A 27,881-nucleotide genomic window follows, 5' to 3' on the forward strand; every position below is an offset into this window, starting at 1 on the left:
TTTTGACTGTTACTGTAGGTATTACAGACTCAGTCAGGGACAAGATGAAAATGTCAGCGCATGCCCTAGGTACACGTCCTGGTAATCCGTCTGGCCCTGCGGCCTTGTGAATGTTGACCTGAATGTTTAAACTTCTTACTCACATTGGCTACGGAGAGTGTGATCACACAGTCGTCCGGAACAGCTGGTGCTCTCATGCATGCTTCAGTGTTGCTTGCCTCGAAGCGCGCCTAGAAGTAATTTAGCTTGTCTGGTAGGCTCATGTCACTGGGCAGCTCGCGGCTGGGCTTCCCTTTGTAGTCTGTAATAGTTTGCAAGCCCTGCCACATCCGACGAGCATCAGAGCTGGTGTAGTAGGATTCAATCTTAGTCCTGTACTGAAACTTTGCCTGTTTGACGGTTCGTCTGGATTTTCTTATGTGTCCGCCTCTTTAAAGCGTCATCTCTACCCTTTAGCTCAATACAGATGTTGCCTGTAATCCATGGCTTCTGACAGATGCAGAAATGCCCACAAGCAGGTACACCCCAAATTGATATACAAACTTTCTAAATGTCTACAAAAAAATCACAGGACAAGTTATTGGAAACATAGCTGCTGTGCACACACAGAATAATAATAATTTAACTAGGCTAGTCAGTTAAGAACAAATTCTAATTTACAATGACAGCCTCCCAGGGAACAGCCTTGTTCAGGGGCAGAACGACAGATTTTTACCAGCTCCGGGATTCGATCCAGCAATCTTTCAGTTATTGGCCCAACACTCTAACCACTAGGCTATCTGCCACCCCAGTTAATCCAGTGCACAGTTAACACTGAAGGATTCCATTGTAAATCCACAGACAGTGGCTCCCCCTTGCCTCGCACTTTTACCCCTTTCCTTTCCCTCTGTCCCTTCATCCCTCTTCCCCTTCATGGGCGACACACAAACACAATGTCCCTGAGCAGTGTTTCTCAGCTTTAGAACTTCCCAGGGAAAGCAGAATTAAGAGGAGGAAGAGTAAGATAGCTTATATGACTAAAACTCAAAGGACAATCTACCGATAATCTTCAAACGGTACTTTAATCTCACAGAATTAGTACTTTTGATGGTACAGAGATTGTATGCCAGATTTGACTGAGACTTTTTGTTCTGAGATGTGTCTTGAAGAACCAATAAGTCAGAAATGTGTGTTTGTGCTGGAACAGAACACACATTCCCCAGGAAAGGCCAGAGAGCACAACAAAAAACAACTCAGAGAGAGACCACATGTAACTCTCCCTCTCACTGTTACTGTGTGGGACTGATCCTAGTCCCTGACCGCTGGGCAACCTCTCTGACCGGATTTGAAGCGTTTGTGGTTGTAGGGCGGAGAGAGAGAGGTTGTCTTAATCATGTCCTAACAACTCACCCGGGTCTTAGTCACTTCTCCTTGGAAGCTCAGTAAACAACATTCTTCAGTTCTCTCATACAAACTCTTAGACCGAACAAGTATTCCCATGCACACAACAAAGCTCAGCTGAATGTCAGCCACTGCCACTCTCACACACAGTTAAGAAGTGGTGTCCTGTACCCACATCCAGTTAGGCTACTTTCAGCTACGAAGTACCAAAGGTAAAGTCATGAAAGAAAAACAGACATCCGCACACTGCTGAATGCCTCTGCAGTTCATCAAGGGGTGAATCTTTAACTCCCACTTAAGTAGAATTTTGTCTCTCAATGACATCAATGCATGACTAAGTTACATTTAAAACTCAAGTGGAAATTATGATTCAAGCCAGGACATTGCACTCGATGAACAGCCACAGCATTCAGCAGTGTGCTGGGGTCTACTTTGCTTTCACCATGCTCTCTCAAACACAAATACACACAATGTCGATAGAACACACTCAGCTCATTGGATAGTCTATGAATCAAACACACACACACCGTTGAGGACGGCTCAAAGCAGGAATGTCTGTGTGTTTTGTCATAGATGTGTCGTTAAAACATGTAAATTCTACCAGTGTGCAGCTGCATGCACTGAGCTCTCCCCGCTATGTTTCTTCAAGCTCTTTCCCTTCCTGGTATGCAATTAAACATCCTATTTTGTACATTGGGAAAACAGACAATACAGAAACACCAGTCATTTTTGTAATCATATCAGCTGTTTATTGGATGCCTTTTCCATGTGAATCACCATGGTAACACTTAGGAGACAAACTAACAGAGAGAGAATGTTAAAGAAACACACCAGTAATGTTTGTGAAATCTGTTTACAATAACAGTCATGCCCAAAGTTAGTCATTCAAATGCCTACATACTGTAGGCCTACAGTAATATTACCCAGCATCCAAGTTTATGTTCTAGATTATTCATATTTACATTTCTGCCTGTCTAGGATTTCTGACTCTGTTTTAATGCAACACACAGGCTCTTTTAAAGCTCGATAGAGACAGATAGGATTGTTGGTGAAATTCGATCCACACACAGTCCATTGAGAAGACTAGCTATATACTTCACTGTGTGTTTGGGTCCTGAACCGTGGGGCCCATGGGCTATAGCTCAGGTACTCAGTCTGATGGGTTAGCCGACTCTGTAAAGTCACACATTTAAAAACAACTCAGAAAACACCCATTAGATTTCATAGTGATCATCTAAATATGGTCATTTATACCAGCTAGCAACTGGTCTGGATACAGTCACAACAGCCACCCCAACAGTCACAACAGCCACCTCAACAGTCACAACAGCCACCCGGAGTCAAAATAAAATACATAATCTCAAGGACCAAATAACACTCTCAAAAAGGAAAAACAAAACAACAATCTATAAAACATTTTTTTGCATGAAAATCGCTTCAATGTCCAATCACTAATAAGCTACTGAAATAATTTCATCAAATCAAATCATTGCTCTCTGAAATGACAAAAATATATTTATTCAACAAGTGAAGCATTCAAAGTAATTTAATCTCATGTTGTCAATGCATTCTCATGTGTCTGTGTCTCTGTGTGTCTAAGTTTGTGTGTCAGTGTCTGTGTGTCTCTGAGTGTCTGTGTCTCTGTGTGTCTGTGTCTCTGTGTGTGTCTGTGTGTGTGTTTGTGTGTGTGTGTGTGTCTGTCTACCACTGTATGCATGTTTCTTTGTCTAATTATCTGTCAACATGTACGGTGCAGTTCAGAGGGAGTCCACAGAAGGCAGGTCGGAGGTGAACAGCTCCTTGTATAGAGGAGGGAAGACAGAGTTGACGGTGAGCGGGTAGCGCTGGCTGAACCAGTGCAGCTTCTCCACATGAAGACTGCACAGAGACTGCAACACTGACACCTTCTGGTAGAGCTGGGGACAACACACACACACAGAGCTAGTCAATGACAGTTCTACACACTGTCCAGTGATGTCATAGAGGGTAAACACCAGTGGTGGAAAAAGGACTCAATTGTCATACTTGAGTAAAAGTAAACATACCTTAACAGAAAATGACTCAAGTAAAAGTTAAAGTCACCCAGTAAAATACTACTTGAGTAAAAGTCCAAAAGTATTTGGTTAAAAATATACTTAAGTATCAAAAGTAAATGGAATTGCTCAAATGTTCTTAAAACCTCTTATGGACAGACATTCCGCTAGCGGAACGCCTCACCAATATCCAATGGTAGCGCCTGGCACGAAATACGAAAAACCTTAAAAATGCTATAATTTCAATTTCTCAAACATATGACTATTTTACACCATTTGAAAGATAAGACTCTCCTTTATCTAACCACATTGTCCGATTTCAAAAAGGCTTTACAGCGAAAGCAAAACATTAGATTATGTCAGGAGAGAACCCAGCCAGAAATAATCACACAGCCATTTTTCAAGCTAGCATATATGTCACAAAAACCAAAAGCACAGCTAAATGCAGCACTAACCTTTGATGATCTTCATCAGATGACACTATGACATTATGTTATACAATACATGCATGTTTTGTTCAATCAAGTTCATATTTATATCAAAAACCAGCTTTTTACATTAGCATGTTTTGTTCAGAACTAGCATACCCACCGAAAACTTCCGGTGAATTTACTAAATTACTCACGATTAATGTTCACAAAATACATAACAATTATTTTAAGAATTATAGATACAGAACTCCTTTATGCAATCGCGGTGTCAGATTTTAAAATAGCTTTTTGGTGAAAGCACATTTTGCAAAATTCTGAGTAGATAGCCCGGCCATCACGGCTAGCTAATTTGACACCCACCAAGTTTGGCCCTCACCAAACTCAGATTTACTATAAGAAAAATTGGACTACCTTTGCTGTTCTTCGTCAGAATGCACTCCCAGGACTTCTACTTCAACAACAAATGTTGTTTTGGTTCGAAATAATCCATAGTTATATCCAAATAGCTCCGTTTTGTTCGTGCGTTCAAGTCACTATCCGAAGGGTGACGCGCCGGCGCATTTCGTGACAAAAAATGTCAAAATATTCCATTACCGTACTTCGAAGCATGTCAAACGCTGTTTAAAATACATTTTTATGCTATTTTTCTCGTAAAATAGCGATAATATTCCAACCGCGCGACGTTGTATTCGTTCAAACACTGAAAGAAAAAAATTAACTAATCTCGTGCACGCGCGCCTCAGTGTCATTGTTCCCAGAAGGACCACTCACAAAAACCCCTGCTGTTTTTCGCCCAGAGACTGGAGAGCTCTCATTCCACTTTCTGGCGCCTTCCTAGAGCCAATTAAGTATCAAAAGTAAAATAATAAACCATTTCAATATCCTTATATTAAGCAAACCAGATGGTAACATAAACAAAAAACATTTACGGATAGCCAGGGGCACACTCCAACACTCAGACATAATTTACAAATGAAGCATTTGTGTTTAGTGAGTCCGCCAGATCAGAGGCAGTAGGGATGACCAGGGATGTTCTCTTGATAAGTGTGTGAATTGGAACATTTTCCTGTCAAAGTGTAACGAGTACTTTTGGATATCAGGGAAAATGTATGGAGTAAAAAGTACATTATTTTCTTTAGGAATGTAGTGAAGTAAAAGTAAAAGTTGACAAAAATATAAATAGTAAAGTAAAGTACAGATACCCCCAAAACTTCCTTAAGTTGTACTTTAAAGTATTTTTACTTAAGTACTTTACACCACTGGTAACGCTCTCCACTCACTACTCCGTAAAACTTGAATGCGTGAGTGTGTGTCTGTGAATGTGTGTGCGCGTGTGTGTATGTGCAAGTGCCTGTGTGTGTATGCCTGTGTGTGTGTGTGTGTGTATGTGCAAGTGTCTGTGTGTGTTACCTTGTGCTGAAGGCTCTCCTGGTTGTCTCTGCGTAGCATGTGGCTGAGGCATACCTCCAAGTTTCTCCTCATTCTATGTACTCTGCCTCTATCCTCAAGACAGGGGCGATCTACACACACACAAAAAAAAAAATATACACAAAAAAAAAAAGATTAGATAGAATAGTTAATTTGATACCATTAATCAGCTTATTATGTTCTATGACTTTACGGATCTATGACTTTATGGATATATGACTTTACTGTTCCAGGACTTTACTGTTCTACGACTTTACGGATCTATGACTTTACGGATCTATGACTTTATTGTCTATGACTTTACTGTTCCAGGACTTTACTGATCTATGACTTTACGGATCTATGACTTTACTGTTCTATGACTTTACGGATCTATGACTTTACTGTTCTATAACTTTACTGATCTATAACTTTATTGTACTAATATTATCTGCAGTATCATTTTACAGAATGTGTGTGCATGTGTGTGTCTTACCTGTGTTAATGAGCACCAGTGAGCTGAAGAGAGCCATCTGCTGCTCAGTCAGTCTCAGGGCACACATACTGTGAGCAAAGTCGAACACCGCCACCATCAGATCACCACAGCCTGCAACAACACAGTTAGCACAGTTAGCATCACTAAGACTAGGAACCAATTGGCAAAGTTAATATGAGATCGTGTCCTCCGTAATTATTGGGACAGTGAAGGATTTTTTATTATTTTGGCTCTATACTCCAAAAGTTTGTATTTGAAGTTAAAGTTCATAAGGTTAGACACACCAATATCATACAGTCTCCACATTAACGTAGAAGTGTTAGCAAACATATTCTATTCTTTACAATAAAAGTGACTCCAAAATGACACAATCCATTATTTACCATTAATTTCTATTGGGCACAAAATAATCTGAAAAGCAACCAAAACAAACAGCAAATGCATCCAATAAATGTTTTGAGTCACAAGCTTGATGTAGTCATTGTGTGCTATGAATATGGGACCAAATACTTAACTTTTTAATATTTTAATACACATATAAGTGACTTCGTCCCAATCATTTTGGTCCCCTAAAATGGGGGTGCTATGTACCCTCAAATTAAAGTGGACAGTCGGCACTTTAACCTCAGTCATTGTTTGATTTAAAATCCAAACTTTTGTAGTATAGAGCCATAAGAATAAAAAATACTTCACTTTCCCAATAATGATGGAGGGCACTGTAGCATCCATTCAACAGCTAAGACTAGGAGCCAATGGACTTACCCAGAGACTTGAAAAGTTCAGTGCTGGCAAACTTCCCATCGAAGAAGACGGTGCTGTTCTCTGTGTTAAAACACCTACTCATTCTGACCAGAACCACCTCCATCGAACCTGAGAGAGAGAGATGGAGGGAGAGAGAGTGGGGAGAGAATATTTAATAATGGCAATGTGCACTTCTTACAGGAAGACTTTTCTTGAGAGAGGATAGTAGAGTAAGTAGTGATTGAAAGGTGGGTTTGGCTCACCAGTCTTGAGCAGGGTGATCTGGTCGTTCTGTCCGAGCCCACGGAACCCTGGGATGCGTTTGGCGAACTCCACCACGTACTGTACTGCTTCAGTCAGCCTCATGGCACAGTGCTGCCACATCTCATCTACTGACTGGAGGGAGGGAGAGGGCGGGAGGGAGGGAGGGAGGGAGAGGACAGGAGGGAGGGAGAGAGAGAGTGAGAGAGAGAGAGGGGGGAGAGGGAGGGAGAGGGGGAGACAAGAGAAAAAGAGAGATGTGAGGGGAGAGGGAATTCCAAAAAGAGGTGAGAAGAGAGAGACAAGATTTCTTGACATCTGGGGCGGCAGGTAGCCTAGTGGTTAGAGCGTTGTAAACGAAAGGTTGCAAGATCAAATCCCCGAGCTGACAAGGTAAAAATCTGTCGTTCTGCCCGTGAACAAGGCAGTTAACCCACTGTTCCTAGGCCGTCACTGAAAATAAGAATTTGTTCTTAACTGACTTGCCTAGTTAAATAAAGGTCAAATGAAAAACTTGATTTCAGGGGTCAGACTTCTTTTAACTTATTAACAAAACTGTTATTTATTACTGACGACTGACTGATGATTTATAAGAGACCAGTTATGTGTTGGTACAGTACCTTGCTCTGGTAGTCATGAATCTCCTCTCTGCTGAACAACTTCCATCTCAGAGCCTGCAGTTCCTCCAGTCTGAACTGACTGGTGTCCCTATGGGACCGCACAATACTGTCACACAGCTCCTCTATGTGTAGCAGGGAGGGGGGGTAAGGGCAGTAGGGGTCTTCTGGGTCATACGATCTAATTCCCATCCCTATCGTCTGGTCAGGAGACGGCTGACGGGAGTCGAACCCTGAAGAAGAGGGAGTGAGAAGGGGAAAGGGGTAATAGATATTAAACAGTGTTAGTCTGATTATGTGTTTATGTGTCCACTCCCTTACCTCTTTCATCTGAGTGCCCACTGCCAGGAGACACACAGGAGCCCTGGTAGGCCAGACCTGGAGCCTGGGACTCGCCTGGGGAGCACACCAGATAGGGGAGCACATCTGTCGGGCAGGGTGGCAGCTCTGGCTCTCCCGGGAAGGAGTAGGCCGGAGCCGGGGCCTGGAGCAGGTGGGGTGTCCGGAAACAGCATGCCTTGCTGGAGTAGAGCAGGGCGGGCTGGGCCTCTGCCTGGAGATGCTGCTGCTGCTGCTGACGGTGTCTCTCCACCTCGGCATGCAGAGACTCCCGCTGACGTTTCGACATCCGGCCAAACTTCACCGCTGGGGAAACAAAAACAGTTTTTGGTGGAGTTGAGTTTAATTACTCTCATATAAAGTTAAATAAAGGTTAAATAAAATATATATATTTTTAAGTAATATGATTTGAAAAGTGTGTATTTATTCAACCTTTATTTTTCCAGGAGCCATCTTTTTGTTTATGTGTGCGTGCGTGTCTCACCATCCCGGCTCATGCCCTGGGTCACACACTTCTGCAGTCGGCAGCTCTGGCAGCGGTTGCGGCTGGCTCTGTCTATAGGACAGTTACTCTGTCTGGAACAGGAGTAGGACACGGACGGCAGCTGGCTACGCCGGAAAAAACCCTGAGGGGGAGAGAGGACCATTGACATAACCAATGAAACCACTGGAAATAAGTCTGTTTGTTATGTCTGCTTGGTCAGAGTGAAATCAGCTGTGTAGTGCTGCAGTCTCACCTTGCAGCCCTCGCAGGTGATGACTCCATAGTGAACTCCTGATGATTTATCACCACAGATCTTACAGGGAATCACCTCAATCTGAGCTACACACACAATAACACACACATTACAGTTAACAGTAACACAATACTGTTAACACACACATTACAGTTAACAGTAACACAATACAGTTCACATACATTACAGTTAACAGTAACACAATACAGTTCACATACATTACAGTTAACAGTAACACAATACAGTTAACACACACATTACAGTTAACAGTAACACAATACAGTTAACACACACATTACAGTTCACAGTAACACAAACACCTGTGGACTACGTTGGCCAGCAGAGCCAATGTAGCCAATGTCCAAACCCAGATCTTTCAGAAGTACAGTGTGAGCACATTCAGAACTGTCTATCAAGGAGATAAGGGAGACTTAGGGAGAGTTAGGGAGACTTAGGGGGAGAAGAGAAAGTGAAATATAGATGGTAAAGAGAATTGAGGGCAGGAAGGGGAAAGAGAAACCTAGACTGCAGAGAGGTAACATTAACACAAAATCAGACTGAGAAAGTTGGTTGACCACACAAATATGGAGTGGAAAACGGGTTTTTGGTCTGTGTACGTGACACCTGATTAGGTGACACCTGCGTTGTGTGTTCAGCAGGTATGTCAGTATATCTATCCCATTGAGGTTTGACCATTCCCCTAACAAATCAACAACACTTCACATGAACACACACACATACACATTGCAACCTTGCTACAATAATACGGGCTTGTTAAAAAAGAGACAATTTGCTTGGTTGTCATTAAACGTTGCAATCAGAGTGAAAGAATGAACACTCTGTTTTCCTCTCATTAGCATTTCTTACATTGTTAAAAATGAACCGAATGACATCAAATACACAGCGGCAGACAGAAGAGACAACAGTAGAGGGGGAATATTTGCAAATGGAGAGAGGAGGAGGAGGTGAAGGTGTCAACCTCAGTCTTTTAAAGTGGTGAACTGGCTTCTCTTTTGCTCTGACTATCCTTCTTTCATCTCACCTCTCGCTCTCTCCATCCCTCTCTCTCTATCTGTCTCATAAAGGATAGTGCTGCCAGTAATAGAGTCTTTCATCTTGGTTGACACTGCCAGGAATGTCCATCCTCCTCCCCCCCACCCCCCCTCTTCCTCCCTCATCCCCCCTCCTCCTCATTCAACAAATCATACATTATTACATTCAGAACATTTGAAAATAAATACGCTATTCTATTGTGATTTTAGAGTTCGGGAAGAGTGTTTGTCTTTCTTTGTGTTGGTGTGTGTAAGTTAGTTTGTCAAGCAGTGAGACAATCCCGTGTTTACAGTACAGCAATTAATTGTGTGAAATGTGTGTGTGTGTGTCAGTGTGTCAAGTGTTTGTGCCCTCTATTCAGGTGCCACAGGAATCTCCCAGAGGCCGTAAGAGAGGGCAGTCAGCGGTGAAACTGAGAAACCCCCTGCACATCTGATAGAATACACACTATACTGCACATCTGATAGAATACACACTATACTGCACATCTGATAGAATACACACTATACTGCACATCTGATAGAATACACACTATACTGCACATTTGATAGAATACACACTATACTGCGCATCTGATAGAATACACACTATACTGCACATCTGATAGAATACACACTATACTGCGCATCTGATAGAATACACACTATACTGCACATCTGATAGAATACACACTATACTGCACATTTGATAGAATACACACTATACTGCGAATCTGATAGAATACACACTATACTGCACATCTGATAGAATACACACTATACTGCGCATCTGATAGAATACACACTATACTGCGCATCTGATAGAATACACACTATACTGCACATCTGATAGAATACACACTATACTGCGCATCTGATAGAATACACACTATACTGCGCATCTGATAGAATACACACTATACTGCACATCTGATAGAATACACACTATACTGCGCATCTGATAGAATACACACTATACTACACATCTGAAAAGAGTAACAAACTATAACCCTAAAGACTGCATGCATGGTATTGTCTATGTGCAGTAAAACAACTGAACAACACTTCATGAAAACTGACTAACTTGTGTGAGAATGTTAATGGGAAAGTGGATAGACAGAATGGATGGGTGGGTAGATAGAACAAGTAGTGTGACTGCCTGCAAAACTGTATAGAGAGAGAGCTAAAGAGAGAGCGAGCAAGAGAGAGAGAGAATGTCAGTGGTCTCTGTTTTTTGCTCTCTCAGTTCTGATTCTCAACCTCAAACAACAGGAAACCAACCTGACCCACAACCTTTCACTGTTGACGCACATACACACATGTATGTTTCTATCTTTTCCATTCATTTGGGATTGAGGACCAGTATGTACTGCAGGGCTGTATGAGGATCAGCAATACCATAGACAACATATGGTGTGGGATGTGGACTCATCTCCACATTAGATCATTGATGACTGAAAACGCTTAAGAATAATTTGCAACTGCCACAGCAAACTGTGTTTCCATCTCGGTCGCGATCTCTCAAACTCACCCTCTAGCTCTCTATTCTCTTTCTTCATCTTATTCTGAAGCCACATTGCTGATATTGGTCTATTTCCTCTGTGTCCTTTATTCTCATATCTCTCCACCTATACAGACCACAGGCCTCTAGATAAATCTCTCTCTCAAATATATCTATAGATCTCCATCACCAAGACCAGTCAGTGATCTTCTGTGATGTGCACAGCAGCCCTATCTTTAACTGTTACAGGCATCTCTACCCCAGGCAGCCCTATCCATCTAGTTAAGATCAACAGCTAACCTGGCTAACTGCTAACCTGGCTAACAGCTAACCTGGCTAACAGCTAACCTGGCTCTCCAACTACATCAGAGCCGTCATTTACCCAGCCTCCTTCACAATCTGTTGATAGCACCAGTGGTGGTATTGCTGGAGCGGATGAGGAGCGATGGCAGCTAGCTAATATAACATGACCTCCTACACTTCCTCTGACTAGTCACCATGGTAGTGTCTGCTACGGCACTATGGGCCTGGGACATCCTACACACTAACAAACAGCAGCTCGTCTAGGGATGGCAGGTGGATCCATGTTACTGTTCTCAACCTTTACTTGACTTTTCAATCTCCCCTCCCTGTAGTAAATGATGAAATGGTCTCGACAGTTACTGACATGATACTATTGACACTGAGTTCTCAGTCCCCCCTCATCCCATCCCTGATCTCTTTAGCCGAACCAGCTATAGGCCAGCTACAGAAAAAAAGAGGGAATTACTGATCTAAATTAAGAATGAAAAGCGGGAGAGAGAGTTGAGAGAGATAATAGAAGATGAGAGTAACAGTGAGCGAGAGAGAAGTGACTGGTAAGGAGAGAGGGAGAGTGGGGATAGCGAGGGAGAGCAAGAAATACTGTATAGAGAGCGAGAGATAAATGTTATGCAACACTAGTCCACAGATACACATATAATCTCTATTCCCCTCCCTCATCATCTTCCCTCTCTGTCAATGAGCATCAGAAAATACCTAGGCTACAACTGGATTGCATTAGCCGCCCCTACATACAAGTACTTGGGAGTATGGCTAGACGGTACACTGTCCTTCTCTCAGCACATATCAAAGCTGCAGGCTGAAGTTAAATCTAGACTTGGTTTCCTCTATCGTAATCACTCCTCTTTCACCCCAGCTGCCAAACTAACCCTGATTCAGATCACCATCCTACCCATGCTAGATTACGGGGACATCATTTATAGATCGGCAGGTAAAGGTGCCCTCGAACGGCTAGATGTTCTTTACCATTCGGCCATCAGATTTGCCACCAATACTCCTTTTAGGACACATCACTGCACTCTATACTCCTCTGTAAACTGGTTATCTCTGTATACCTGATGCAAGACCCACTGGTTGATGCTTATTTATAAAACCCTCTTAGGCCTCACTCCCCCTACCTGAGATATCTACTGCAGCCCTCATCCTCCACATACAACACCCGTTCTGCCAGTCACATTCTGTTAAAGGTCCCAAAGCACACACATCACTGGGTCGCTGGTCTTTTCAGTTCGCTGCAGCTAGCGACTGGAACGAGCTGCAACAAACACTCAAATTGGACAGTTTAAATAAATTCATAACCCTTGACTTATTCCACATTTGGTTGTGTTACAACCTAAATTCAAAATAGATTAAATATAATTTATTTTCACACATCGACACACAATACCCCATATTGACAACGTGAAAATATGTTTTTAGAAATTCTTGCAATTTTTGGGGAAATGCAATACAGAAATATCTAATTTACATACAGTTGAAGTCGGAAGTTTACATACACCTTAGTCAAATACATTTAAACTCAGTTTTTCAAACTTCATGACATTTAATCCTAGTAAAAATCCCCTGTCTTAGGTCAGTTAGGATCACCACTTAATTTTAAGAATCTGAAATATCAGAATAATAGTAGAGAGAATTATTTATATCAGCTTTTATTTCTTTCATCACATTCCCAGTGGGTCAGAAGTTTACATACACTCAATTAGTATTTGGTAGCATTGCCTTTAAATTGTTTAACTTGGGTCAAACATTTCAGGTAGCCTTCCACAAGCTTCCCACAATAAGTTGGGTGAATTTTGGCCCATTCCTCCTGACAGAGCTAGTGTAACTGAGTCAGGTTTGTAGGCCTCCTTGCTTGCACACACCTTTTCAGTTCTGCCCACAAATTTTCTATAGGATTGAGGTCAGGGCCTTTTGATGGCCACTCCAATACCTTTGTTGTCCTTAAGCCATTTTACCACAACTTTGGAAGTATGCTTGGGGTCATTGTCCATTTGGAAGACCGATCTGCGACCAAGCTTTAACTTCCTGACTGATGTCTTGAGATGTTGCTTCAATATATCCACATAATTTTCCTTGCTCATGATGCCACCATCTATTTTGTGAAGTGCACCAGTCCCTCCTGCAGCAAAGCACCCCCACAACATGAGGCTGCCACCCCCGTGCTTCACGGTTTGGATGGTGTTCTTCGGCTTGCAAGCCTACCCCTTATTCCTCCAAACATAATGATGGTCATTATGGCCAAACAGATCTATTTATGTTTCATCAGACCAGAGGACATTTCTCAAAAAAGTACGATCTTTGTCCCCATGTGCAGTTGCAAACCGTAGTCTGGCTTTTTAATGGCGGTTTTGGAGCAGTGGCTTCTTTCTTGCTGAGCGGCCTTTCAGGTTATGTCGATATAGGACTCGTTTTACTGTGGATATAGATACTTTTGTACCTGTTTCCTTCAGCATCACCACAAGGTCCTTTGCTGTTGTTCTGGGATTGATTTGCACTTTTCGCACCAAAGTACGTTCATCTCTAGGAGACAGAATGCGTCTCCTTCCTGAGCGGCATGACGGCTGCGTGGTTCCATGGTGTTTATACTTGCGTACTATTGTTTGTACAGATGAACATGGTACCTTCAGGCATTTGGAAATTGCTCCCAAGGATAAACCAGACTTGTGGAGGTCTACAATTTTTTTCTGAGGTCTTGGCTGATTTCTTTTGATTTTCCCATGATGTCAAGCAGAGGCACTGAGTTTGAAGGTAGGTCTTGAAACACATCCACAGGTACACCTCCAATTGACTCAAATGATGTCAATTAGCCGATCAGAAGCTTCTAAAGCCATGACATAATTTTCTGGAATTTTCCAAGCTTTTTAAAGGCACAGTCAACTTAGTGTATGTAAACTTCTGACCCACTGGAATTATGATACAGTGAATTATAAGTGAAATAATCTGTCTGTAAACAATTGTTGGAAAAATTACTTGTGTCATGCACAAAGTAGATGTCCTAACGGACTTGCCAAAACTATAGTTTGTTAACAAGAAATTTGCGGAGTGGTTGAAAAACGAATTTTAATGACTGCAACCTAAGTGTATGTAAACTTCCGACTTCAACTGTAAGTATTCACACCCATGAGTCAATAGTTGGAAAACCTTCCTGGTCTTTGTGGTGGAATCTGTATTTGAAATTCACTGCTCGGCTGAGGGACCTTACAGATAATGATATGTGGGGTACAGAGATGAGGTAGTCATTCAAAAATCATGTTAAACATTATTATTGTACACAGAGTGAGTCCATGCAAGTTATTATGTGACTTGATAAGCACATTTTTACTCATGAATTTATTTAGGCTTGCCATAACAAAGGGGTTGTATACTTGACTCAAGACATTTCAGATTTTCATTTGTAATTAATTGGTAAAAATGTCAAAAAACACAATTACACTTTGACTTTATGGGGTTTTGTATGTAGGACAGTGACAAAACATCTTACTTTAATCAATTTTGAATTTAGGCTGTAACACAACGAAATGTGGTGGGAATACTTTCTGAAGGCACTGTATTATCCATAAAGCGAGTCAAATCAAATACAGTGAGGTTGTGATGGTTTCCATGACAAGGTTCATTGAGCTAATGCAGAAGGGCAGTAGAAAGCTGCTATCAGAGGCTATGCAGCCTAATAAAAAAAGCGCCTTTTATATAAAATGTCCTTTGTCCTTCATAAGGGGTTGAATATCTTTGACATGAGCAGCGAGTGCCATTCAGCACCTTTCCCTTGTCTTTGTATAAAGTCCCCTGTCAGCATTCTGCATTTTGCTCTGTTAACAGACAAAAAACCTCAACTTTCCTCCAACGGAAACACCCGCAGAATTACACCCTCCAACATACAGATGCATGACAAAGAGAACACGGGGCATACGGTTATCCTTAGAGAGGAAGAGATTTACTTGAGATAACATTGGAACATTGTGTGAATACTTTGAAATAAAATCTCAAATCTAATTGATGGCACACTGACATGTTTTGACCAAAAATAATTGTGTTTTTCTGTCATAAAATGTTGGTCTCGATAACGATTACTTGATATGATATGATTTTTAATCATATAAATATGAATAGATTTCTTATTACTGACAAGCAGTATTTGGACAAATTTGACTATAAAAATGTTCCAAAGGGAATCAGAAATGTTTATTAAATATGATCAAAGAATAAAATAGCTATAAATGTAAATGTATTTAGGGTGATTACTGATCCTTAATGTTACTTACTTCTTGGTAGATTTCAACAATTTGCTATAAATGAATCAATTCCACATTTGAAAAACCGTAATATGAAACATTACAAAATATAGAAGCAAATATCACAATTAGAATGAAATGACTTTAAATTAAACATCTGAGACTAAGAAATATATATACTGTAAATATCAAATACGTATCCATCACACTTAACCTTAATATGCTCTTAATGCTTAACAATTAAAACATTTTGTAAATGTGCTATAACATATTTATAATACTAATATAACTTAATTACTAAAGGAATCTCTGGAATTTAAGACACATTTAATTGAATGTATATTTTGAAGTTTCTTGTGCCGTTTGAGCCCCATTTAATGTAAGGTATTTGTTATTGGTAGGTTATTGAGCGGTGATAGCTGATGTGGGGACAGTATGCCTCAAAATGGAAGTTGTGCATCACCCAGGTGGGTGCTATATTGAAAGTGGATGTGGGAGCTATACAAATTGAAAGCGCTTTGAGAGATAGTGTAAAACTACATTTTTATGCAAGATAATCCTAGATAAATAACATAAATAACTGTTTTTTTACAGTATTGCCATGAGAATTCTCTACATGACAAGCTTGAAGACTATATCTTAAATGAAATGATATGCATCACACTGAATTTGTTTTGAGTGGAGCCTCTGAATAATTCTTTTTGAACGTGTAATTTGTGAGTAATACCATGCTGTCTGGTCACAAGAACTGTGGCTCTAGTAAGTAAAAAAAGAACTGAAATCTTCACAATCAATAACAAAGGCACCTTACGTATTTCAACATAAGCATTTTAGAAAGGCTGTTTTGAACCCCAGACTGAGTCCAAGGGGAACAATAATGAGTTGTGAGGTAAACCAAGTAATGGTGATGGGTGTGTGACCGTGTGACTGTGTGACTGCTCGCTTTCATTTGTCATGTTTGGGGGTGAATGTGTTACTTCAGATTTTGGTATCGACTCTTTGAAGTAAAGTGAGGTGCTTTGGAAGTGTGTATGTGTGTGCAGCTGTATGTACCCCCAACAGCGTAAGGAAAGTCTTTTGAAGTAAGAGAACATCAATCTGAACAGGAATCCCCCAGAAGCATCAGCAGACTCTTTGTTTGTGAATGGAGAATGTCGCCTGAATCAAGCCTATATGGCTATGATGGTGGGCCACTCTCAGAGAAAAATGAAAGATTCGAAATGCATAAATGTTCACTGTTGTATTTAAGTAATGTCATCATTGTAAAACAGTCTACAGTTGTGTTAATTATTCTAACAGGGTTTAGGAGCTAAGGTGAAACCTTTCCTTCCTTGACATTAAAATTAGAGCCCAGTGTGTGTAATATTAGAAATGACATCTGCATCATGTTATATTCAGTGACAAACACACAGGATATATACACTGAGTGTACAAATCATTCAGAACACCTTCCTGACATTGAGTTGCACCCCCTTTGCCCTCAGAACAGCCTCAATTTGTCAGCGCATAGACTCTACAAGGTGTCGAATGCATTCCACAGGGATGCTGGCCCATATTGACTCTAATGCTACCCAAAGTTGTGCCAAGTTGTCTGGATGTCCTTGAGAGGTGGTCCATTCTTCATTCACACGGGAAACTGTTGAGTGTGAAAAACCCAGCAGCATTGCAGTTCTTGACACAAACCGGTGCGCCAGGCACCTACTACCATACTCCGTTCAAAGGCAATTAAATATTTTAACTTGCCCATTCGCCCTCTGAATGGCACACATACACAATCCATGTCTCAGGGCTTAAAACTCCTTCTTTAACCTGTCTCCTCCCCTCAATCTACACTGATAGAAGTGGATTTAACAAGTGACATAAGGGTTGGTAGCTTTCACCTGGTAATGTTTTGTACACTCAGTGTATATCACACTACCACACACACACTGAGACGCCAACCACAGAGGGGCAGCTGTGCTACGGCGTGTGTGTGTGTGTGTGTGTGTGTGTGTGTGTGTGTGTGTGTGTGTGTGTGTGTGTGTGTGTGTGTGTGTGTGTGTGTGTGTGTGTGTGTGTGTCTATGGCGCCATATGGATGTGTAAATAGAAACTGGTGCAGAGGATACTCTGAGAGGACCATCTCACATCACAGTACAAACTCACTATCCCTCTCTCCCCTTCAGCCTACACAGTCCCTGTTCCTCTCTCGTGTGTCACATCACAGACTGTGTGAATGGTAGTTCTCGTGTGTCACATCACAGACTGTGTGAGTGGTAGTTCTCGTGTGTCACATCACAGACTGTGTGAGTGGTAGTTCTCGTGTGTCACATCACAGACTGTGTGAATGGTAGTTCTCGTGTGTCACATCACAGACTGTGTGAGTGGTAGTTCTCGTGTGTCACATCACAGACTGTGTGAGTGGTAGTTCTCGTGTGTCACATCACAGACTGTGTGAATGGTAGTTCTCGTGTGTCACATCACAGACTGTGTGAATGGTAGTTCTCGTGTGTCACATCACAGACTGTGTGAGTGGTAGTTCTCGTGTGTCACATCACAGACTGTGTGAATGGTAGTTCTCGTGTGTCACATCACAGACTGTGTGAATGGTAGTTCTCGTGTGTCACATCACAGACTGTGTGAGTGGTAGTTCTCGTGTGTCACATCATAGACTGTGTGAATGGTAGTTCTCGTGTGTCACATCACAGACTGTGTGAGTGGTAGTTCTCGTGTGTCACATCACAGACTGTGTGAGTGGTAGTTCTCGTGTGTCACATCACAGACTGTGTGAGTGGTAGTTCTCGTGTGTCACATCACAGACTGTGTGAGTGGTAGTTCTCGTGTGTCACATCACAGACTGTGTGAATGGTAGTTCTCGTGTGTCACATCACAGACTGTGTGAGTGGTAGTTCTCGTGTGTCACATCACAGACTGTGTGAGTGGTAGTTCTCGTGTGTCACATCACAGACTGTGTGAATGGTAGTTCTCGTGTGTCACATCACAGACTGTGTGAGTGGTAGTTCTCGTGTGTCACATCACAGACTGTGTGAGTGGTAGTTCTCGTGTGTCACATCACAGACTGTGTGAGTGGTAGTTCTCGTGTGTCACATCACAGACTGTGTGAGTGGTAGTTCTCGTGTGTCACATCACAGACTGTGTGAATGGTAGTTCTCGTGTGTCACATCACAGACTGTGTGAGTGGTAGTTCTCGTGTGTCACATCACAGACTGTGTGAATGGTAGTTCTCGTGTGTCACATCACAGACTGTGTGAGTGGTAGTTCTCGTGTGTCACATCACAGACTGTGTGAGTGGTAGTTCTCGTGTGTCACATCACAGACTGTGTGAGTGGTAGTTCTCGTGTGTCACATCACAGACTGTGTGAATGGTAGTTCTCGTGTGTCACATCACAGACTGTGTGAGTGGTAGTTCTCGTGTGTCACATCACAGACTGTGTGAGTGGTAGTTCTCGTGTGTCACATCACAGACTGTGTGAATGGTAGTTCTCGTGTGTCACATCACAGACTGTGTGAGTGGTAGTTCTCGTGTGTCACATCACAGACTGTGTGAGTGGTAGTTCTCGTGTGTCACATCACAGACTGTGTGAGTGGTAGTTCTCGTGTGTCACATCACAGACTGTGTGAGTGGTAGTTCTCGTGTGTCACATCACAGACTGTGTGAGTGGTAGTTCTCGTGTGTCACATCACAGACTGTGTGAGTGGTAGTTCTCGTGTGTCACATCACAGACTGTGTGAGTGGTAGTTCTCGTGTGTCACATCACAGACTGTGTGAATGGTAGTGAGAAAACATGGAAATGTGGTGCTGTAATTTAAGTCTTTGAAACATAAGCAGGTAAAATACTTAGTCATATCAGGACAGTATCCACGACCACAGTAATGACACTTAAATGTCCTAGTGCCCACTTACTAACCAATGAGAGGCTTCAAAGATCCCTCATTTGGTTTCAAAACAACCTAAACAAGTAGTCATAGTTAACCATTTACATTTTCAGACAAAACCTATCAAATATTTTGAAGACTGATTAGGCCCAACTTCCACCTTGACATTTTATAAATACATCACTTGTGTATTTTTACAATAAGTGATAATGCTGTGCAAGATGTTTTGAAATATATACATTATTTTCAAGAGTATTATCAAAGTAAATGGTTACATTATATCACTTCTACAGCCCTGTAGAATCAGACGAAACGGTTCTATTCTGACTCCATTATGCTTCTAGAAGAACTACAACAAAAATACGCAGACACTTGGGGGGGCAGGTAGCCTAGCGGTTATGAGTTGGGCTCTTAACCGCTTGTTCGAATCCCCGAGCCCCTGAACCCCTGAAAAATGTGTCCCTTGAGCAAGACACTTAACCCTAATTGCTCCTGTAAGTGGCTCTGGATAAAAGTGTCTGCTAAATGACTCAAATGTGAAATGTAAACTTGAAGAGCAGCTACAGAGTCAAGTTGTTGGAGGTTTTGGAAAGAAACAGGACCAGGATCTGGTGAGGATGTTGGACATGCCAACAGGCTGAAACACAACGCACTATAATCATTCTGAAAAGTCTGTTTACATGATCAGGTTTTGAGTTTAGAAATGAATATGACTGTGAGCGGATACGTTGCTGTACTTGAAGAGTTGGAGGAATACGGAAGGAGAATGGGGGACAAAAAAAAGCCAAACAAACATACTTCAAATGTAGGCTACAGTACAGTATACACACTCTCTCTCACACACACACACAGATACGGTACTGTACAGAGTAACACATATTAAATCAAGGCCATCACTCCTACCTCGCATCATCTTCACTCCACTTCTCAGTCTTCTTGTCCCACTTTCACAAACTCTATTTCTCTCTCTCTTTCTTGTTCTCACCCTCACCCTCAATTCACAATCACTGTCAAATTGTCACGGTCACTGTCTTGATCTCTCTCTCTTTCCTCTCTTCTCTCTCTGTCTGTCCTTTCTCTTGCAGAGTGACTATCTTAGTGCCCCTACAGCATGTTTAGGCCTCAGAGTCTCCGCTAGTCACTGCTCAAGCGCTCTGTCAGTCACACAGTGTGTGTGTGTGTGTGAAAGCGCTCTGTCAGTCACACAGTGTGTGTGTGTGTGTGTGTGTGTGTGTGTGTGTGTGTGTGTGTGTGTGTGTGAAAGCGCTCTGTCAGTCACACAGTGTGTGTGTGTGTGTGTGTGTGTGTGTGTGTGTGTGTGTGTGTGTGTGTGTGTGTGTGTGTGTGTGTGTGTGTGTGTGTGTGTGTGTGTGTGTGAAAGACAGAGGGCCTTTCCCCTTTCGCTCTCGCTCTTTTCTTACGGAACTTTTTCCCCGTTTTTTGTTGTGCGTAACCCACTCACCTAGTCACCCTCAAAGCCTTAACCACTCTCTGTACCCACCGTTCTATCTCCCGCAAATATACATCGAAACACAAAAAAGTTTTATTGGCATGAAAGGACATATACTGTACTTCTCTAACACGTCAAGAGGATAGGACTGTACCCACAGCACAGAGTGACAGCCTAACTAGCCAATTGAGTATGGACTGACATCTGAAACAGCAAATAAAGAGAGAGCTTTCTGATGATACACATTCCATCATCCGTATCATTATTATTCAAAGTGAAAACTAGTATCATGAAAACCGACCAGACATTTTTCAATTTTCTCCCTACACTGAAAACTAACAGGTGTGTTGTAGTCAGGAGCAGAAACAGCCCAGAAACACCACCACATGTGAAGGAGATACTATCTGATACTATCTGCATCCAGATGCCAGAATACCAATATAGAGTTTATCTCCAAACCTAAATCCAGCAAACAGGAGAATACTGTCTGTACAAAGTACCACAGGTGCATAACAGAGCCATAATGTTGATGTTGGCACCACAGAGAAACCTGTGTGTGTGTGTGTGTGTGTGTGTGTGTGTGTGTGTGTGTGTGTGTGTGTGTGTGTGTGTGTGTGTGTGTGTGTGTGTGTGTGTGTGTGTGCGTGCGTGCGTGCTTGCGTGTGCGTTTTTCAGCACAGGTGCAAACATGTGCAAATACTAGCGATCCTGGCATAACCACACTGCATGCTCATATAACTAGCACACACATAACATATGGGCATGAACAGACAGGCATATTGACACATAACCAAACACACACACAAACACAAACACTTACTCAAATGAGTCTTCTTGGACACAGTGTCTCCTGTAGCAAAGAAAATACAAGTTAAATGCTGCTTGAACACAAGACACACTTCCTCTCTCACATCTTAGTTCAATGATCTACTGTAGCTTCAGCCCCATGTCCCTTATCATCCCACTCACTCCTAACTGGGCTCATCTCAGTCTCTCTGACAGAGGAGGACTGAGTCTATGTCTCTCTGGCAATAACAATAAGGCTCCCGAGAGGCGCAGCGGTCTAAGGCACTGCATCTCAGTGCTTGAGGCGTCACTACAGACACCCTGGTTCGATTCCAGGCTGTATCACAACCGGCCGTGATTAGGAGTTCCATAGGGCGGTGCACAATTGGCCCAGCGTCGTCCAGGCTTGGCCGGTGTAGGCCGTCATTGTAAATAATAATTTGTTCTTAACTGACTTGCCTAGTTAAATAAAGGTTACATTTCAAATGTAAAAATAACAGAGGAGGACTGAGTCTATGTCTCTGACACAACAGAGGAGGACTGAGTCTATGTCTCTCTGACACAACAGAGGAGGACTGAGTCTATGTCTCTCTGACACAACAGAGGAGGACTGAGTCTATGTCTCTGACACAACAGAGGAGGACTGAGTCTATGTCTCTCTGACACAACAGAGGAGGACTGAGTCTATGTCTCTGACACAACAGAGGAGGACTGAGTCTATGTCTCTCTGGCACAACAGAGGAGGACTGAGTCTATGTCTCTGACACAACAGAGGAGGACTGAGTCTATGTCTCTCTGACACAACAGAGGAGGACTGAGTCTATGTCTCTGACACAACAGAGGAGGACTGAGTCTATGTCTCTCTGACACAACAGAGGAGGACTGAGTCTATGTCTCTCTGACATAACAGAGGAGGACTGAGTCTATGTCTCTCTGACACAACAGAGGAGGACTGAGTCTATGTCTCTGACACAACAGAGGAGGACTGAGTCTATGTCTCTCTGACACAACAGAGGAGGACTGAGTCTATGTCTCTGACACAACAGAGGAGGACTGAGTCTATGTCTCTGACACAACAGAGGAGGACTGAGTCTATGTCTCTCTGACACAACAGAGGAGGACTGAGTCTATGTCTCTCTGACACAACAGAGGAGGACTGAGTCTATGTCTCTGACACAACAGAGGAGGACTGAGTCTATGTCTCTGACACAACAGAGGAGGACTGAGTCTATGTCTCTGACACAACAGAGGAGGACTGAGTCTATGTCTCTGACACAACAGAGGGGAACTGAATCTATGCCAGGATAATGCTGGGCCTCTGCACACAGGGCCTGATGTGTTTATAGTGTCTGTTGTACAAAATTAATTGGTGTGGAAGAGCCTTGAAAAAGAGACAGTTGGGAGAGTAGGAGCTGACACAAGCAGAGTGTGGATGGAGTTTGAACTCTCTCTCAGGCACACGCAGACACACACACACACACATTTATACACACACACACCTTGGTGAGTAAGAGACAGACACAGTTATAGTGGAGGAAGGTGGGAGTCTAGCTTTCTGACCACAATTGTGAGAAAGTTCATATTAGACTGGGTGTGTGTATGTCGGTTGTTTCCAAGCTGAGGTGTGTATTTTTAGTGTGTGTGCGTGTGTGTTGAGAGAGGGCAGGGGAGATAAGCATCGCTGGGTGGAGGCAGACAGAGGCAGAGGTAGCCTGGGTCTTTATGTCTGGGGTAGAGAAGATCTGCTGCTGCTTTCACTGCTTCCCTCTGTTTCCCCTCCTCATCAAATCACATTTGCTTCATAAGCAGAACACAGAGGTCTGGTGAGAGCAGAGCAGTTGACACACACACAGAAAACATACACACCTAGACTCAGAAAACGCAGCGATACACACACACACTGCTGTTTGCGATTGTACGCAAAAAGTAAGGATTTGAGTCGCTTTTCAACCTTCAGTGAAAGAACGTCAACCATGCTGTCGGATCATGAGTCAATTTCATGTGATTCCAAACTAAACTAAATCCTAAACCTAAGTGCTAATGATCTGATTCCAGTGAGAACTGCAGTGACACCTGACCCATGCCACTGAGTATCAGCCCAAGCCACAGTGTGGGGACTAAGATGTCATGTTACACAAGACCAACATGAAGGCAATGGAAACCGCTATCTGCTTCTAACTCCTCAATGTGCTCTACTTTTCAAAAAGACAGGTCTGTCAGCATCAATACCAACCCACCCCATCTTATCTCTCTCTATCGCTCTCTTTCTCTCCTTATCTGTCTATCTCCCTTGCTCTCTCAATCGAATCAAACAGCAGCATTCTGTCTTTTTAAATCAATGCTTTTTCTAACAATGGAAGTCTTGCTAAGATTTAGACGGCGCTATTTAATCAAAAGCTGTTTCCAGGGGTTTCTCTTCTCCTCGTCTCTCTATCCTACTCTGTATGGAGATATAGCAGCTGCAGGCTGGAGAGTGACAGAAGAACACACACAGAGATAACTGCTGCATGTTACACATTATCAGCTCCCCACACACACTCCACACACAATGTGATGTAATAAGGGAGCGACTGCTGGTGCATTTACGTGTGTGTGCGTGTGCGTGCATGTATGTACACAGTATAGAAGAGAGTAGCTCTCTGGTGCATAACTGTATAGCTATCATGATGTCCTGTCAATGAGTAACAGAGAGAGTAGCATGCATTGTCACGGCACCGTGAGAAAGGGTTTTAATGGGTTCTAAAGCCAGATAAGTATCTAGAGGACAACTGTGGCATCATTGCAGGATATTTGTATCAGTGCACCCTCTCAGCCAGACCTGGTTAAATTTAGGGAATAAAGATGAAAATATCAATCTGAGTCTGTAGCCTATATTTAAATATGGTGTCCATCTCACTCCATGGAGAGCCCAGTGTCTGCTGGTTCTTGTTATTGCATTTCAATGTGTGTCCAATTAAGACCTAGAGTAGACAACCAGGTGAGGGGAGCTTCTAACTAATCAGACCTTCATTGATTAATCAAGTACAAGGGAGGAGTTAAAACCCGCAGACACTCGGCCCACCATAGAATGAGTTTGACACCTGTGGTTTAGGCCTGATGGATGACATCATTTAATGAATGACTATGGAGTATGTGTGATAGAGACTGAAGGAATCTAAGTTGAAAGCCATGGTTTGATTTTAGACTGTGTAGTGCTGGGAAATGCAGCAGGCCCAAAACAGGCTCACACAGCTAAGAGCTAATCCCTGGTTTTATAGAGGATTACTGCCATGTTTACCCTCAAGGAGCAAGAGTTACACCATCAGGTGGACAACAGAAGAGAGGTGAGTTAATGAGAGGCAGGGAGGGAGGGAGGGAGGGAGGGAGGGAGGGAGGGAGGGAGGGAGGGAGGGAGGGAGGGAGGGAGGGAGGGAGGGAGGGAGGGAGGAGAGTGAATGGGGTAAGAAGAAAAAGAGTGAGGGATAGGGAAGGTGGGAGGAGGGAGAAGGGAGAGTGAATGAGGCAAGATGAGAAAGAGTGGAGGATATGAGGGGAAAGGCAGAGAAAGAACTTGGAGGGAGGGAGCCTTGGTGATCTGACAAAGACAGAGTGAGGGGGGTAAGAGAGAGAGAACGAGACAAATAATGTGTAAGAGAGAGACATAGTGACGGGGATAGATAAGAGATAAAAAGGAAGAAGGAGCTAATGATAAGAGAAACGGGAGGAGAGAAGGGAGACATAAGCATTAGAATGAGGCTCTTTTAAAGGAGGGGACAGGGTGATGGGGAGGAGAGGGAGAAAGGGGCAGTGACTGTATACCAAAACTCATACAGCACTTCTGTAATCCTTAGGTGTGCTCACACTACACAATAGTCAATGGTATAGACTGGCAAACAGGTGTGTCTGTGTGTGTGCATGCATGTGCATCCACGCACACAAGCACACACAGAGTATATTGCAATGTGCACACATACACATGCATTCACCTTTAAATGTGCATTAATTTATAATGCAAATCTGTGACCTTTTCAGTTCACCCAATCCACAATGTATAGCTAAAACAATAATAGTTGCATCTGCAAATAATTGACATTTGTGAAATGTAAATGACTGAATAGACTAGGCCTAGCCTACCATAGCCTACACATGAATACACTAGGCCTAGCCTATCAATAATCAAGATAATATATCTCACCTCTTTTGATTGGTTCTTCTGTAGTGATGTGTTCCGGTGATTCGGGCTCCTCATATTCCATAACAAACTGCGTGTGCTTGTACCTGGCTCTAACACACACTACGCGCACTTCACACTCCTGGGACAAGCGTGTCTACACCCCCCTTTGTATTGTCTATTCTACCGCGCGTTTTACTATGCACTTAGTATGCAAGGCACCATAAATAACTTCAACAACTTTGGATCTTTAGTTCTAAATATATAGAACTACCTGCTGTTATAGAGACAGGGACGGCGCATGCGCTTTAAAACATGCACTACCATCTCTAGTAGAGTCGGTACGCTCATTTACTCTGACGTCTTTGTCATTTTGTCATTCTCTGTTGTCACTCTCTCTCCATATTCCGTCTTGTCTTCACGTGAGGATAATATCAGCCAACTTCATTTTTGCAACGAACTTCCTTGTACAAGCAGTTCAGGCTATTCCGGTTTCAACCCGCTTGCTCTTTGCGCCCTGGCTGTCGTCCCGAGCTCGCGCTCAGAGGTTATGTCACCAGGACTTATGTAATAACTCACGGCCGTTTGTTTGTTGCAGCGATTCGGTCTTTATTCTGTAGTTCCCGGTTAAAACATAGCCCAACCAACACATTTACCTAAATAAATATGAGGGCAGGCAAGCAAAACCCAAAACGTTTAGGCCTATAGGCTTGGCCTATATGTTTGTCTGGAGTTTTTTTTCAGTAGCTTGATATATGATAAGGCCTATGGAAATATAAGAAAATGTGTCATTATAGACTAATTATCAAACGTATTTTATTTTATTGCTTTCCTTTTCGGTTTTAATTACGGTCATTAATAGAAGCGCATGTAGTCTCCAGCAGTGTGAATGGTAAAGGGTTACCAAGGCCCGGTTTACCCGTTACATAATCTACAACGCACTGAATTATCCGGTGTAAACAAATTACTGTATTTAACCACTACAGTTACTTAACCTGCTTGTAGTTGATGGTTCTAACACAGGTCATATCAGATAAAGCTGATTTAAGCAATTAATTTTTTTTTTTAAATGTGTGGGCTATACATAGGTACAATAGTTGGGAGCAAATTGTAACCAACCGTCCTTAAGTAAAGCAACGGTGGTGACCTGCGCATGCGCTTTACAACATGCCCTATCATCTCTGTTATAGTTACTAAACTCATTTACTCTGAGAACGTTTTGTCATTCTCTGTTGTCACTCTCCATATTCCGCCTTGTCTTCTTTTTGCAATGAACTTCCTTGTGCAATCAGTTCAGGCTACTCAGGTTTCACCCGGGATGAACAGTGTGTTCCCGTTAATTTTGGTGTGGTCTCAAGAAGATGACCGTAGAAACCTCGACCTCTGCGTTTGAAGCTCTGCGGTAGAGCGACTGTTGCGCTTTTGCACATTTGATTGCGCAAGAAAGGTGCGTCAGTGCTTTCCTTTTTTAATTACAGCCGCGCGGTTTAGCAACTGTCGGTTTCCTTCGGCTGGACCAGAGATATAGGCTTAAATGTCTCAGTGAGGTGATCTGCTTATTATTTATTCTATATGATATGGCATTTGTGTAGTCAAGGCCATCAATCTGTAAAGAGATAAAACAGATCAATACATAACCGACAATATGCCAGGGCCACAGATCATGGCATTCAAATATGAGATAAAATAAGACAAAAATATAATCTCTCACAGTGAAAGAAAGCAGTACTACTCTCTGGACATACAATGTATGTGTGTTTAGGTGGTTTTAACAAAATAAAATGACTGGAAAGTTGTCCACCTCAGTTCCACTTTTTACATAACTAATTTTTGCTATCGTTCTTTTTTTACATCCGTTATTAGACAGTGGCAACACGGAACATTAATGATTATGAACATGGTATTTTGCCCGCTAATGCCTGCAATGCAGTGAAGAAAACGATATGACAACAATAACGTCTAATGTAACTGGCCCAAGCTTGGCCCCCCAGTTGAAATGATCTAGAACCGCCACTGTTGACCACACCTGAGTCTCAGGCTCTCCTTACCGCCGCTCTAGCTGTGTCCTCCACGCACGCACGCACGCACGCACGCAC

The 27,881-nt window shown here is 42.5% G+C and overlaps 1 protein-coding gene across 3 annotated transcripts; it reads right to left on the reverse strand.

Annotated features, from left to right (window-relative positions):
- Window positions 1–2,106: 2,106 nt before the first annotated feature.
- Window positions 2,107–27,487, reverse strand: LOC115186912 (nuclear receptor ROR-gamma). 3 transcript variants are annotated; one of them, XM_029746297.1, is made up of 11 exons: window positions 25,810–27,486; window positions 21,670–21,699; window positions 8,443–8,528; window positions 8,190–8,331; window positions 7,688–8,011; window positions 7,370–7,599; window positions 6,752–6,884; window positions 6,510–6,617; window positions 5,748–5,858; window positions 5,255–5,364; window positions 2,107–3,296 (listed from the first exon to the last, which is right to left on the reverse strand). In XM_029746297.1, exons 1-11 carry the CDS (start codon window positions 25,868–25,870, stop codon window positions 3,138–3,140), a joined length of 1,494 nt encoding a protein of 497 aa, XP_029602157.1. In that variant the 5' UTR covers window positions 25,871–27,486; the 3' UTR covers window positions 2,107–3,137. The 3 variants fall into 3 exon arrangements, with proteins under 3 accessions (XP_029602157.1, XP_029602158.1, XP_029602159.1); XM_029746298.1 differs by lacking the exon at window positions 21,670–21,699 and having other exon boundaries at window positions 25,810–27,487; XM_029746299.1 differs by lacking the exons at window positions 21,670–21,699; window positions 25,810–27,486 and adding an exon at window positions 20,303–20,591.
- Window positions 27,488–27,881: the final 394 nt, after the last annotated feature.

This window comes from Salmo trutta, chromosome 3 (assembly GCF_901001165.1).
Source record: "Salmo trutta chromosome 3, fSalTru1.1, whole genome shotgun sequence".
Taxonomy (NCBI): Eukaryota; Metazoa; Chordata; class Actinopteri; order Salmoniformes; family Salmonidae; genus Salmo; species Salmo trutta.

What these genes read in the sequence shown, in the direction of transcription:
- LOC115186912 (XM_029746297.1), bottom strand. Translation starts at nt 25,870, where the DNA reads ATGGAATATGAGGAGCCCGAATCACCGGAACACATCACTACAGAAGAA. An exon ending in AGAAGAACCAATCAAAAGAG is followed by an intron (nt 21,700 to 25,809) that starts GTGAGATATATT and finishes TCTTTGCTACAG; the next exon opens with GAGACACTGTGTCCAAGAAG. An exon ending in TGAACTTTTCAAGTCTCTGG is followed by an intron (nt 5,859 to 6,509) that starts GTAAGTCCATTG and finishes GTGTTGTTGCAG; the next exon opens with GCTGTGGTGATCTGATGGTG.